The following is a 13661-nucleotide window of genomic DNA, read 5'->3' as shown; positions in this document are numbered from 1 at the left end:
CAAACTACATATTATATTAAAATAATATAGCTACACTATACTTTATTTATAGTTTATGGATATATTTAATTAATAAATAGCAAAATACAATTCATACCCATAAAATTTACTTTTTCCCACTTTTCACGCTTTCTCTTTCCTATTCCCACTTTTTCAGCCATCTTTGATTATCCCTAATTCAAAATCTTTATCCTCAAATCAATTCTATTACTCCTAAATCAACTTCATCTCCTAGTAGAATCCACAAAATCACAGACTATTTGCCCATCAAAAATCGCATATCACTACACTTTGAATACGTTCTATTGTATTTGAATACCTTTACATTTTTGAATACCTTCTAGTGTATTTAGAGTTATGTTGTCATTCTGTTTTCTAAAGATGACTGAAGATGACTGTAGTAAATGTTGTCATTCTCTTAATATATATATTTTTTAAAACAGTATCCTATTTAATAAGTAATGTATTTTCCTCATTTATCAGGGATTGTGGGATATATTTGCTAGCATTTGCAGAGTACCTAAGTGAGGGTGAAGGTATTCCAGTTCAATACCTTGATTCTAAGTTACACCGCATCAGATACGGCGCACTATTGTGGGAATATACATCGAAGAAGACGGAAGAATGTGCTATTAGCGAGAATGAGGCACCATCCAGAATGATCAGGCCACCCACAAGAATCGATAATAGTCAATTTGTTAGGATCGATTAGTTTCTTATCCTAGTTATCATTTTGAACTTCTATTTAATGCTTATGGTTAAAACTAATATTTTTGTTTTTTGTCAAACATTATGAACTCTTCTATTTATATATGATCATGTTGCATTACTGTTTTGATAGCTACTTTGTTAAACTTTTTGTTGGAGTTATTGCATTCAATGTAATGGTAGGAAGAGATGGATGTGTGTTTGTATAAATGTACAGTTCACATATACACTTGGATATCTACTTTTGGTAATCAATTTGGTCACCTGTGTTTTTTTTATCAACATATTCAATAGTATAAATGTATGCTAGAGTCTTTTTCATATCAAAATATACACAAGTATTATTATATTCATTTATCGTCAGTTATTGCTTAAAGAAATTTGGATACTTACATTCTTAAAAGTGATAAACATACAATAAATGTTGGTAGTAATTACATTATTATATGTTTTTAAAGTAAATAATATGTAAGAGTATACAGAGAACATTGTTCCTTTTCTATTTTTATAGGTTGTGTGTTATATTAATCAAAATTTTCACTAGTATAATTGTTTTATATATGTATTCACCAATATATTATCAAGTATAACTATATTCACGTATTATCAGTAGTTTGGGTGTGTCAATACATATTAATAGTATCAAATTGAGTATTGAGATAATATTCAAGTTAATTTATAATTTAAGCAAGTAAACAAAGAAACAAATATTTCAAAAGGCAAATAAGAAATTTTTTATTCATTTATTCTACATAACGATAATTAAGTAAAAGAACACTTCAATAGTGGGATGTATCAGGTCCTATGCATTCCGTGTTGCAGTTTGACATGAACTGCCTATTATGACCACGTTGTCCACATGTACTATAAGAATTTATACCCTTCCTTTTACTCAACTCGCTAAATGACTTCTCCTGTTGCTTCTTTGGCCTTCGCGAAGGTCACTTGTATTTTGGTGGCAACACACCTTCAGTAGCAATGTGTTCAGATATATTCCATTCACTTTTGTCAAGGAAAGGATACACATGCACTTCATATGTTTTCAATATTGTTTCTGGCTTGTAAAAGTCTGAACAATATTCATCTAGAAGAATGTTTTTTTTCAACACCCTCCACGCATGTGCACACGATATTCCGTCAACTTGAAACCTGTTGCAATTGCAAGTCTTCTTTTCCAAGCATACGATATAAGTCTTCCCTTCATCACTTACTGAATAAATGTAATCAGGTGACGGGACAACCTAGAATCAATACGTAATTTCATTTATACATTCTATACATTAAATACTTAAATAAATGAATACATAATCAACTGAATACTAGAAATATTATTTTTCTCACAAAAAATTAACCTTTCATTAATATACATACTGCCATAAATTAGAATATGAAGCATATTCCTTCAACACTATCATGTCAATGCTATATTCTACATAACAATTCTCTTCGCTCCATTTTCTGGAATGCCGGATCAAAACTGTGATGGTAGCCATTGAATTGTATTTTTCTTAGGCGTCAATTGAAGAAGAAAGAGCAAACATAATTTTTATTTTTAAACTGATAAGAATCCTAAAAGGTAGTGGTCAATTACATATTTAAAGTGCCAAATTTGTGGATTTAAGGGATGGAAAAAAGCCTTGTTAGTTACATTAACCAACTTACCTTATTTAGTGGGAAATTAATTTTTGTATTAAAAGAAAAAACACATATATATGGATATAGCCATTTTGGAACACAAAGTGTAGCTATTTTTTGTAAATATGATACTTATAGCTATTTCAATCTAATAACCCTAAAATTATAGCTATTTTTGTAAGTTACACTATAAAATAAGAGAGCCGAAGGAGAGTGGGGAGGAAAATTTTTGGGAAGAGAGAGGCAAATAACAAGTGTTTGCTACAAATTAAAATTAAATAAAATTATAGTTATAACATTTAATTTAAATTAATAATTTACTATTTTATACTATATTCCCAATTTTTTTTTTTAATCCGTCCATATCTGTTTCTTTCTCAATTGTTTGAAACGGAAAAACATCCTGGTAAAATTGCAGCTGCAGTTTGTACCGATCATAAAAATGGCGGCTAAGAAGCGAAGCAGCCGAATTAGTTCCAGCTCGAGCTCCAGCTCAAGCCACCGATCCGAAGCATTCAAGCCTTCATCGCCCGACTCAGTAAAATCTCAGACGAATCGCCATCGTTGGCTCATCACCATCTTCTTCACTCTGTTCTTCATAATTTCATTACTAATTTACTGTCAAAGATACTACTACTACTACACTGCTACCACTGTTGTTGTTGATGTTGAGAAGCCCTATGTTTACCAGCGTGGACTTGTTAAAGTCGATTCGACTTACCGTGAAGTAATCGATGTAATGTATTCAATACTCTCCCCAATTTGATTTCTTTAGTTTTATAACAATTTTTTTATTTATTTATTTGGTGAATTTTTAAGAATTGCAGGAGAATTTGAATGTTTCGGAAAATATTAGTCAGAGGCATTTTGGGAATCCTGTTCTGGCCTATATTACTCCGTGGTATTTGCATTTGTTGATTCATGTTTTGTTATTCCCAATTTGTATATGTCAATATCCATCTTGTTGTTTGTTTGTTTTTGACTTGATATGAAGCTTTAGAAAAAATAAAAAACTCTTGAATCTTGTGGTTAGAATTTACTAGAATGTCCTTTAATCTTGTGATCTTAAACATGTCAAGCGGAAAACTGAAATTAAATAGTTGACACAAAAGGAGAGAGGTACTCTTTGTGAAACGGACTAAAAATGACAGTAAGGCAAACATATTGAAATGGAAGTAGTAGTAGACTATAATACCTTGTCTTGGTGATCTTCAAAATGTCATGTACTTAAACAGGAAAACTGTTGGTTTTCAATTCCGCCTTGGGTTGTAGTAGGTTAACAGCTAATCTATAAGTAGTTGAATAGGTAGTGGAGATTTCTATAGTTGGCCCCAACTATTTTGGGATGGTTTTCCTTTTTATCTTTTTATTTATCATGAATGGGGGAATCATTACACATAGTATGCCCGATCAGCGTATTTTTTGTTTTATGCCCCATAACTCTTCCTTAGCCAGGCTTGGGCAAAATAGCAGAGCAAGTATTAGTAGCATAACAAAAAAACCTTCCTCGTCATTAATATCTTTGCTCGCAGCAATTGTGACCTCTCGGGAGAATCGATGACTGCATCAAAGATGCAGTTCTAGTACATCTGAGACTTCTTACTTGGCTAGTTGTAAATAGCCCCAGGGCTATGGAACATAGGATTATCTTGGACCTAGACTGAGGTATTGATGGTGATTTTCTAATCTCGCAAAACAGAATTAGGAGGAGTTTTGTAGTAGTTTGTTTTTTAAGCAATGGGATGTAATGTCCTGACCTGAAAATTAGAACTTTGAGTATGGTGAACTTTTTACTAGCTTGTTTATGTTCATTTTGGCATGAAATTGTACTTACTAGAAAATTCATAGAACTGCCGATACCCCTTCTCCAATCTAGCTACCTTCTAAAAGAAATTGTTTTGACACTGATAGATGCAGTTTTGGAGTCTACAGTTCATGACGGTATGATCAATGGTGCAGGAATTCAAAAGGCTATGACGTGGCAAAGAAGTTCAGTTCTAAAATTACGCATTTGTCACCTGTTTGGTATGAACTGAAGAAGTAAGTGAACTCGGTTTTACCTTAACTTTCATATAGTAAGAGTACCTTGGAGATACGTTGAAGCGTGATGCAGTTAGCTGAAACTATGTGATCTCTTGCCATTCAATTGGCTCTGTGACATTTTCTATGGGATGATAATATCAAAAATCTGATCCTTCTCTTGAGAACAGAGACTAGGGTATTAGATTTAGTTTTATTTTATTGTTTTTCTTTACAACCACCAGGTCAATGCTGCTTTCAAATAAATGAAAACAATCAATCTAAGTTTAATTAACTATAGGAATTAGTACTATTTAGCGGGACTGCAATATCAGGAATACACTTCAGACTCTTATTATCATGAAACTGTTTAATATCTTTACCTCTGGTACTTTCTGATGCCAGTGAAGGAAGTAAATTAGTTCTGCATGGAAGACATAATGCTGATAGAGGATGGATTTCAGACATTCGAATGAAAGGAAATGCTCTGGTATGGTAGCCAACCACATTGAACTATATATTATTGCAGATACTTAGTGTAATTTATGGCACTTATACAACTAGAGCATAGAGAAGAGAACTAAAGGTGGAAACATGATTTTATCAGTAGTCAAATTTGGGGTGCCATATTGGATTATTTGCTTTGAATTCATTCATTGACGACTGTATCTTAATTCTAGCAAACCAAGGGGCTTGGGGGTTGGTGTGTGTGGACCGTGGGGAGGTGGTGGTGGTGTGTGTGTGTGGGAGGTGGTGGGGGGGGGGGGGAGGAACTGCTCTCCGTTCCTGACAGGTCCCTTGAATAGAGAAGACTATAGAGATGGTGCTAGCAACTGAGAATTAACTAATCCTCTAATCTTTACCTCATTTAATTATTCTGTTTCAACATGTCAGGTAATGTTGGATTACTAGCTAGTCTAATGTTTTTCTTTCCGCTCTCAATCTACAGATTTTACCTAGAGTTGTCCTGGAGGCGATTCCTCTGGACTTGCTTAAGAAGAAGAAGCTTAGAGAGAAAGCAATCAACCTTATCATAATGGAGTGCAAGTGAGTCTCTATTTTAGATGTCTGCTTGAATTTTATTGCAACTTGAAGAAGTTAAACCGGTGTTAATTGCAGCCACCTGAGTTGTGCACAAAGATAGTAAATGGATAATCTTCATTTTTGGTAGGATCAGATATTGAATCACGTACAACATCTATAAGCATATTTATCTAGAATGAGTAGGTAATAGATGAAGATCCATTGCAATTACTCACAGGATACACATTTGGCAAAACGTACCTCCAAAATCCAAACCAACGATTATCCATTCTATTAGCATGTCTTTTACGTCAGGTACATTTTCTTCATCCACATATTCTGAGATCCTTTTATCTTATGTAGGGAAATGGAGTATGATGGTATTGTACTTGAGTCCTGGTCAAGATGGGTAGCTTATGGCATCTTGCATAATTCAGATATGAGAAATCTGGTTAAGTGCTTACCTTCTCTCTCTGGTTTTTGTTCCCTTTAGTAACACTTGGGAGTTGGGAACAATGATATTTTGTGTAGATCCTGAACAATAAAGTTCGTTCCGTTCTTATAAGGTGGTGTGTAGTTCTAACTTCTGAAAATAAAGGATCCTATCTCATACTTTTCATTTTTCTCTTTGTACAAGAGCTGGAAACATGAAAGCCATTACATGAAATATTTTATTATATGGAAAATATTTCACAAAGAGATAACTACTTGCAACGTAAATAGTGCCTTAATTATTAGAACCTTCTTAGTTTAAATTTTAATATTTAAACCTCAAGGAAGAACTCTGCATTGGTGAGTGTAATTTGGGTATATGGAAAAGTAATTCACAAGATTTCTGATGAGTTCTGCTTCTTTGATGGTTTGCAAGTGTAGGCATTGCAATTTATAAAGCAACTTGGAGAAGCTATGCATTCTGTGCACTTAGAAAGGAATGGCAAGACAAATCTGCAGTTAGTTTATGTGATAGGCCCACCGAGTACAGATAAGCTGCAAGAGCATGACTTTGGACCAGAAGATTTACAAGCCCTTTATGATGCTGTAGATGGTTTCTCTCTCATGACTTATGACCATTCAAGTCCTTATAATCCGGGTCCCAATGCACCTCTTAAGTGGATACGCTCCACCTTGCATCTTCTTGTGGGTGCTGGCAGCAAAAGTAGGAGATTGGGTGAAAAAATCTTTGTCGGGATCAACTTCTATGGCAACGATTTTGTCATGTCTGGAGGTATGCATATGTTTATCTTATTGTGCTATGTGTAACAATATTCCCTCACTTCCCCCTCTGCACCAACCCTGAGTAAAGAAGAAAAAAATGAAAAACACCATTTTTTTTTTGGCTTATGTCCTTTTGTTCTCTAGGAAGAAAATTAGGAGGAACTTCTAAAGATATTAGTTAAACAGAGTTCTAACTTTTCCTATCTGTGAAGTTTGAGGATCATAGAAAATTCAGATATTATAGATGTAAAGATGGTCAATTTTATGTCAGGTAAAGCCGTAAAGGACTGCTAAAGTTTTTTGTAGTGAATGACTCTGTTTAATTACTCATCTCCCTTGAAATCTTGTGATATATGTTTTCCTGGAAAATATTGCAAACAAAAATTTCAGTTGGCAATGGGGGTGAATGCAAGGATGTAGTTTCACATTATCTTGACCTACGAGAGTAACATCGGCTTTAAGGGTAAAATTGAATGATTCATGTGCAATGAAGCTGACTTTATAGTTGATTCTCGTGTTAGTGATTAAAACATCTCTAATATTTGAGTTCTAAAAAAATAAAAAATAAAAAAAGACAATTGGAGAATTACTAATATCTTCCACAAGTTAGGTGTCTAGACTACCGTTTTGGCCACACTGTTGATGCTGGGCATTTCTGTACAACATTCTTCTCCATTTGAAGGTGGAAGAATCAAATATCCACCCTCTAAGGGATTTTGCATCTCCAAAGTTTTCTGATGAGAGTTAGCAAATACCGGGTGAGATTGGCCGAGCAAACGATTTGCTATACTTCTACTATCTCACCCAAAAAAGTTATCAGGCCAGCTGCCGATTGTGTAGTTGTACTTCTCTGTAGCTTCTTTTATTTCGCTTCCCTTTAATCTGTGGACGATGCTATACATATGTTTCTGGAGTGTACTAAGACCTATTGGACTACTTCAATTGCAGCTCAAATGTCCCTCTTTTTTCATCTTAAAGAGTTTGATGAATCTTTACTTGCTCATATCTGTCAATCATTTGTAAAGGATCAGTACATTTACAGGTTTAGGCGGGGGACCTATCATAGCACATGAGTATCTCTCTTTGCTGGAGCAGCACAAGCCTTTATTTCAGTGGGAGGGGAATAGCGCTGAACATTTCTTCTTGTACTCTGACAATCAGCATGTCCAGCATGCTGTATTCTACCCAACGCTCATGTCACTTGCAATGCGACTTGAGGAAGCTCGTTCATGGGGCGCAGGCATATCAATTTGGGAAATTGGTCAAGGTTTGGAGTACTTTTTTGATATTTTGTAGTGTTTTTATCTTCACTTGGTGTCGGTGCCTAGTCTTACATTCCATTTGTTTGATTAAATAGTCGAAAGAGACTATGTTGCTACAGTTGTCATGGATTAGTTTTTGAATCTAGAATGCGGCTCTATGCTACCATTTTCACTTCGCTTGCGGTTTCTTGTATATGAACTGTCTTATTTTCTCTCTTTACACCAGAACTACTGAATTTTGGAACCTTCTTCATTTTTTTACCAGGGAAAGGTCCAAAAGATATACCCTATCATTTGTGATTTATTTCATATATGCCTTCTGTTTACCTCGGCTTATAGAAGTATCTTCACCAGTTCACCTTAATCTTTCGTCTCAAATATGCCCCTCCAACTTGCAGTTTTCCTTTGCAGTGGTATATTTGGACCTTTTCGATTGTTTATGGATATGCTTTTCATTACTACAGAGGGTTATATATAAATGAATCTGATAGCTTAGGGGTAAATTTGAGTTTCTTGTTTCTATGCCTCTCCATAATGCTAAATGTCAGAGCCAAGCGGATAAGTGTTGAGGGAGAGCTAAATATGAGACAAAGCTGAGGAGAGCTAAATATGAGACGAAATTAATGGTGGACGGGCTTTGGTGGACCGAAAGCAGGGACAAATCTGAATATGTTCCCTTTAGGACCTGCACCTTTTATTTCCAAAACTTGGAATGTATTTCCTGGTCATTTATGCCAAAAAAGAGAAGAAAAAGAAAGCTGTTGGAATGTATTTCTTACGAAACCACAATGCATCTCCGTTCATATCACGCGAATCAGACATTGCATTGGAAATTTGGGCAGTCATTTGTACCAACAGTTTTATTGATTTCAGTCTATCTAACTTTTGGTCAGGTTCAATTTGTCGAGCAATGTTTTCATTCTGCCTATTACTGAATTCAGATAGGTAGTTCTGGGGTATACCTCGGTGTAAAAAGAAAAAAAAGAAGATATTTATCCTGTTTCATTGCATGTGATGATATTTAACTAGATATAAATTTGAATAAATATGAATGAAAACATTAAAGTAATAGTAGTTGAAAAGTAAAATATTGTAGGTTCAGTATCTCTCAAAATGCAAATTATGATGACTAAGAAGGGAGATAAGGGTCTATTTTGGTGAAAAGATAAAACAGTCCCTACACAGGCCTTGATAGTCAACTATTGCAACATATGTTGACTTTACCAATTACTACATACATTTGTTAAGGACAGGGAGACTGGTGAACAAGTCTTCAAACTAATTTATATACAACTAACAATTACTTTTTCTCATCAATCTCAAATTCAAATTCAGATCTGTTTATTGCTGGCTATATCTTTGTTTGAGCATAGTCAGCCAGTTTCGTGTCTTTGCATAGCTGCGAAAAAAAATGGGAGAAAACAATTTTCGGGAGAGAGAAGTAGTGATTACTGAGCTAACCAAGGGGAGGGAGTTGATGTTGCAACTGCAAAAACACTTTGATCCCATGAAACAGGACGTTTGCCGGTATTTGGCTGCGGAAATACTTTCTTCCTATGATAAAGCTATGTCCCTCTTAAATGGCATAGCTTTATCAGGTATGATGAGCAAAAGTAAAGAGATCATTAATCCATCACCATCTTCATCAACTGCTTCCCGAATCTCATCAACTTTTGGCTGATAGTAGCACTAAGCGCTGTGACCGCCCCGCTAAATCCAGGAAGAGGTATTCGATCTTACCACCTCTCTTTTCTTGTGTAACCATTTGGTTTTCGAAACTTACTTATTGTCTGATCTGGATTCACACCGTAGAAAACCAGCCATGGATTTTTAGTGCTATTTACTAAATAGGACTAAATTTTGATCAGGACTCAATCCTGAGACTCTGGTTAATAGTGAACAGAACTTTTACCATTCTACTTCATCCCATGTGGTATTTGTACAAAAATTTAACGTGAATTGAAGTGATATGTGCTTAAGCTTAGATCTTTAGAACATCCAGAGTGTCATGAATTGCTTTAAATCTTAGTGGTTTGAAAATTTTGATCTACTGGTGCTCAGAAGTGGTACCTAGCCTTACTACAACATACCTAATGTTATTTCACAGGTGTCTGGAGAGGGTATAGGATGGTAGAGTCGTAGAGGGGTTATTGCCGATAGACAGTCAGAACCAAGACTCTCTTAACTTACTATGGTCAAGTAATTAAATGAATGAAGTAGGATTATATATAAATGAACCTAGGTCAAATGATAAATTTTATGTAAATAATCATGGACTTATTAAGTTGATGCTAGTACTTGGTGCTGATAAGTATTTTTCCTCTAATAATGCTACATGATAGCAATCATATTCGTATATGTATGTTCTCCAAAGACAGTTACCAAATTGTATGTAGACAATTTCGCCTACACTAACTGTAATCATTATAGGAAGATGCTGGCACCAAGGGCAGAGTATGTAGAAGCTCGTCACGGAGAAGAGGTTCCACCTGAAGATGGATTTAATTGGAGGAAATATGGACAGAAACTTATCTTAGGTGCAAAATATCCCAGGTGAGTGCTATTCTTAAGTTCCTTGACCAAAAATCTGAATATCTATTTCATGAATGAATTGACCAAAAGGTTGTATGATACTACAATATCCGGGAATTCCGTGGTTAACTGAATAGCGATTATCTTCTTTTGGAAATGCAGAGAATATTTTCAATGTGTTTGTCGTCATTGTGATGCTACTAAGATGGTCCAGCAAATGGAGACAGAGCCATTAACTTTTGAAGTTACCTATGGGGAAAGTCACAGTTGTGGTCAAGAAAACAAAAACCAAAATGAAGAACTACTAGTTGCTGTGGGAACACAAGTTGGAAGAGCAGCAGGGAAACTGTCTGAATGCTACATTCCTGAGATGGTTACCCCAAATAATTCATATAAAACGAAATATCCATCTGATATTACATACGATACTATCCTACAGTTATTCTCAGACCAACCAAGTTATATTCATTTATAATCAAGTCAATTTTATTATCTCAAAGAAAAAGTGACCAAATCTCCATTTACTGAAATTGGAGTAGAACTTATAAATTATAGATGTTTGTGCGTCCATGAATGTACAAGCTAAAGGTAGATATTCTTAATTGGGAAAAGAAACTTGTATCCCAAAAAGAGAAACTATTTACAAGCGGCTACTCCTTTACTTTCATATCCATCTATTTTTAACTACTAATTCGCATTTACAGTATATACTTTGATTGTATCAAAGAGGAAGAAACAGTGATTCAGTTACTCCTTGATACTATTTGAGTATATATAGCTTTGATGGCTCAATTACTGCTTGATACGATAGATAGCATTATTATAGTATATAAGGTTCAATATCTCCCAGAAAGCAAATTATGATGACCAAGAAGGGAGATAAGGGTCTATTTTGGTGAAAAGACAAAACAGTCCCTGCAAAGGCCTTGATAGTCAACTAATGCAACATGTGTTGACTCTACCAATTACTACATACATTTGTTATGGACAGGGAGACTTGTAAATAAGTCTTCAAACTACTAATTTATATACAACTAGCAAATTACTTTTTCTCAAATTCACATTCAGATCTGTTTATTGTTGGCTATAGCTTTGTTCGAGCATAGTCAGTCAGTTTCGTGACTTTGTATAGCTGCAAAAAAAATGGGAGAAAACAGTTTTTGGGAGAGAGAAGTAGTGATTGCTGAGCTAACCAAGGGGAAGGAATTGATGTTGCTGCTGCAGAAGCACTTTGATCCCATGAAACAGTTAGTGTGCCAGTATTTGGCTGTGGAAATACTTTCTTCCTATGATAAAGCTATGACCCTCTTGAATGGCACAGCTTTATCAGGTATGATGAAGAGCAAAGGTAAAGAGATTATTCATCCAGCACCCTCTTCATCAACTGCGCCCCAGCTGGAATCTCCTCATCTTCTGGCTGATAGTAGCACAAAGAGTTGTGACCGTCCCTCTAAATACAGGAAGAGGTATTCAATCTCATCCCTGTCTCTTTTTTTGTTTTGTTTTGTTTAACCATCTGGTGTTCAGAACCTACTTATCGTCTAATCGGAATTCACATAGAAAGTCCACCATGGGATTTTAGTGGTATTTACCTAATAGGACTACTTGTTCAGGACTCAAACTCGAGACTCTGGTTATAGTGAAAGAACTTTTCCTATTCTACTTCATCCCTTTATGGTATTTTCATCCCTCACTTATAACTGAATTGGAGTACAAAATTTAATGTGAATTGAAGTGATACGTGCTACATTAAGCTTAGATCTTTAGAACATTAAGAGTGTCGTGAATCGCTTTAAATCTCAATGGTAGATTGAACGCTTTGAAAAATCTGGATTTCCTGGTCCTGAGAAGTGGTACCTAGCTAGCCTCTCTTTACTTACTACAACGACATAACCGAAGGGTAAGATGTAAGCAGACATTACCCCTACCTCTATGAGGTTGAGATGTTGTTTCTGATAGACCCTCGATGCCAAACTCTCTTAACTAGCTATGGTTAAGTAATAAAATGAAGTAGGATTATATATGAATAAACCTTGGTCAAGTGATAAAATGATAAGACTTATTGGTTTGATGCTAGTACTTGGTGCCGATAAGTACTTTTTTTCTAATAATGCTACATGATAGCAATTATATTCTTATATGTATGTTCCCCAAATACAAAGTTACCAAATTGTATGTAAACAATTTCGCCTAGACTAACTGTAATTTACTCAGATGATCAGGGCATGAAGTGGATAAGCTTTAGAAACTCAAATTGTAGTATTCTTATGTGTTAAAGGTCCTTGTTAGAAACTTCAACGTTACACGATTAATCATTATAGGAAGATGCTGGCACGAAGGAAAGAGTATGTAGAAGCTCGACCTGGAGAAGAGGTTCCACCTGAAGATGGATTTAGTTGGCGGAAATATGGACAGAAACTTTTCTTACGTTCAAAACATCCCAGGTGAGTATTATTCTTAAGTCCTTGACCAAACATCTGAGTATCTATTTCGTGAATGAATTGACCAAAAGGTTGTATGATGATACTACACTATCCGCGTGTGGATTTCACATATGCAGAGAATATTATCGATGTGCTCATCGTTGTTGTGGGGCTACTAAGATGGTCCGGCGAATTGAGACAGAGCCATTAAGTTTTGAAGTTACCTATGGAGGAAGTCACCGTTGTGGTCAAGAAACCAAAAACCAAAATGAAGAACTACTTGCTGTGCAGCAGACAAAATGTGATGAAGTTGCAAAAGGAGCCGCGGAAATATTTGAATCCTATATTCATAAGATGGTTTCAACCCCAAATAATTCGTATAACAATTCCTCAACAGGGGTTCAGTTCTCAAACTCCAATTCGGTATTCAACATCCCCAATTCCGACTTCATCCCCACACCAACTTCTTCACCTCATCCAGACACAGACTTTCCACTTGACAATGATAGTCTCACTCTCTTGTTTGATCAAGATGTGCCTGATAATTCTGGCAATGATTCTCTGGCTGCTGGGGTCTATAAACTCTATGAGGAGAATGGCAAACTCAGTTTTCCTCATCGTTACGACAAACAGGCTGAGAATTCCAGACCCTCGAACAATGTTGGGGACCAATCATAACGTAACGTACCAAGTATCTCTCTTTGCTGGAGCAGCACAAGCATGTAATGTAATATAAAGGAAGAAATGGGCTCAACATTTCTTCTTGTGTTCTACCCATAGCTCTATATTGTCTGTCTCAATTTAATTGTCTTACTTTTCTCTTTGATCTATTCCAAAAAGAGTG

The 13661-nt window shown here is 35.5% G+C and overlaps 3 protein-coding genes across 3 annotated transcripts; all 3 read left to right on the top strand.

Annotated features, from left to right (window-relative positions):
- Positions 1 to 2748: 2748 nt before the first annotated feature.
- On the top strand, positions 2749 to 8049 carry LOC125831704 (uncharacterized). The gene is made up of 8 exons (XM_049510889.1): positions 2749 to 3079; positions 3171 to 3244; positions 4303 to 4383; positions 4768 to 4852; positions 5312 to 5409; positions 5749 to 5836; positions 6259 to 6610; positions 7643 to 8049. Exons 1-8 carry the CDS (start codon positions 2786 to 2788, stop codon positions 7894 to 7896), a joined length of 1326 nt encoding a protein of 441 aa, XP_049366846.1. The 5' UTR covers positions 2749 to 2785; the 3' UTR covers positions 7897 to 8049.
- Positions 8050 to 9273: 1224 nt separating this feature from the next.
- Positions 9274 to 10889, top strand: LOC125831490 (transcription factor WRKY19-like). The gene is made up of 3 exons (XM_049510668.1): positions 9274 to 9460; positions 10259 to 10415; positions 10557 to 10889. The coding sequence occupies exons 1-3, from the start codon at positions 9274 to 9276 to the stop codon at positions 10867 to 10869; spliced, it is 657 nt and encodes a 218-aa protein (XP_049366625.1). The 3' UTR covers positions 10870 to 10889.
- A 648-nt stretch (positions 10890 to 11537) lies between these two features.
- Positions 11538 to 13495, top strand: LOC125831489 (probable WRKY transcription factor 41). The gene is made up of 3 exons (XM_049510667.1): positions 11538 to 11860; positions 12716 to 12838; positions 12955 to 13495. Exons 1-3 carry the CDS (start codon positions 11538 to 11540, stop codon positions 13493 to 13495), a joined length of 987 nt encoding a protein of 328 aa, XP_049366624.1.
- The last annotated feature ends 166 nt before the right edge of the window (positions 13496 to 13661 follow it).

The sequence above is a fragment of the Solanum verrucosum genome, unplaced genomic scaffold (genome assembly GCF_900185275.1).
Source record: "Solanum verrucosum unplaced genomic scaffold, falcon-dt-bn FXZP01000049.1, whole genome shotgun sequence".
Taxonomy (NCBI): domain Eukaryota; kingdom Viridiplantae; phylum Streptophyta; class Magnoliopsida; order Solanales; family Solanaceae; genus Solanum; species Solanum verrucosum.
This window is presented reverse-complemented; position numbering and strand designations above follow the sequence as displayed.

Bases quoted from the DNA above. Each gene is read 5' to 3' on its own strand.
- LOC125831704 (XM_049510889.1), top strand. From the start codon at position 2,786: ATGGCGGCTAAGAAGCGAAGCAGCCGAATTAGTTCCAGCTCGAGCTCC. The intron at 4,853-5,311 runs GTATGGTAGCCA...CTCAATCTACAG, and splicing joins GAATGAAAGGAAATGCTCTG to ATTTTACCTAGAGTTGTCCT. The intron at 5,410-5,748 runs GTGAGTCTCTAT...TATCTTATGTAG, and splicing joins CTTATCATAATGGAGTGCAA to GGAAATGGAGTATGATGGTA.
- LOC125831490 (XM_049510668.1), top strand. From the start codon at position 9,274: ATGGGAGAAAACAATTTTCGGGAGAGAGAAGTAGTGATTACTGAGCTA. The intron at 9,461-10,258 runs GTATGATGAGCA...AATTGTATGTAG, and splicing joins AAATGGCATAGCTTTATCAG to ACAATTTCGCCTACACTAAC. The intron at 10,416-10,556 runs GTGAGTGCTATT...TTGGAAATGCAG, and splicing joins TTAGGTGCAAAATATCCCAG to AGAATATTTTCAATGTGTTT.
- LOC125831489 (XM_049510667.1), top strand. From the start codon at position 11,538: ATGGGAGAAAACAGTTTTTGGGAGAGAGAAGTAGTGATTGCTGAGCTA. The intron at 11,861-12,715 runs GTATTCAATCTC...TAATCATTATAG, and splicing joins CCCTCTAAATACAGGAAGAG to GAAGATGCTGGCACGAAGGA. The intron at 12,839-12,954 runs GTGAGTATTATT...TCACATATGCAG, and splicing joins TTACGTTCAAAACATCCCAG to AGAATATTATCGATGTGCTC.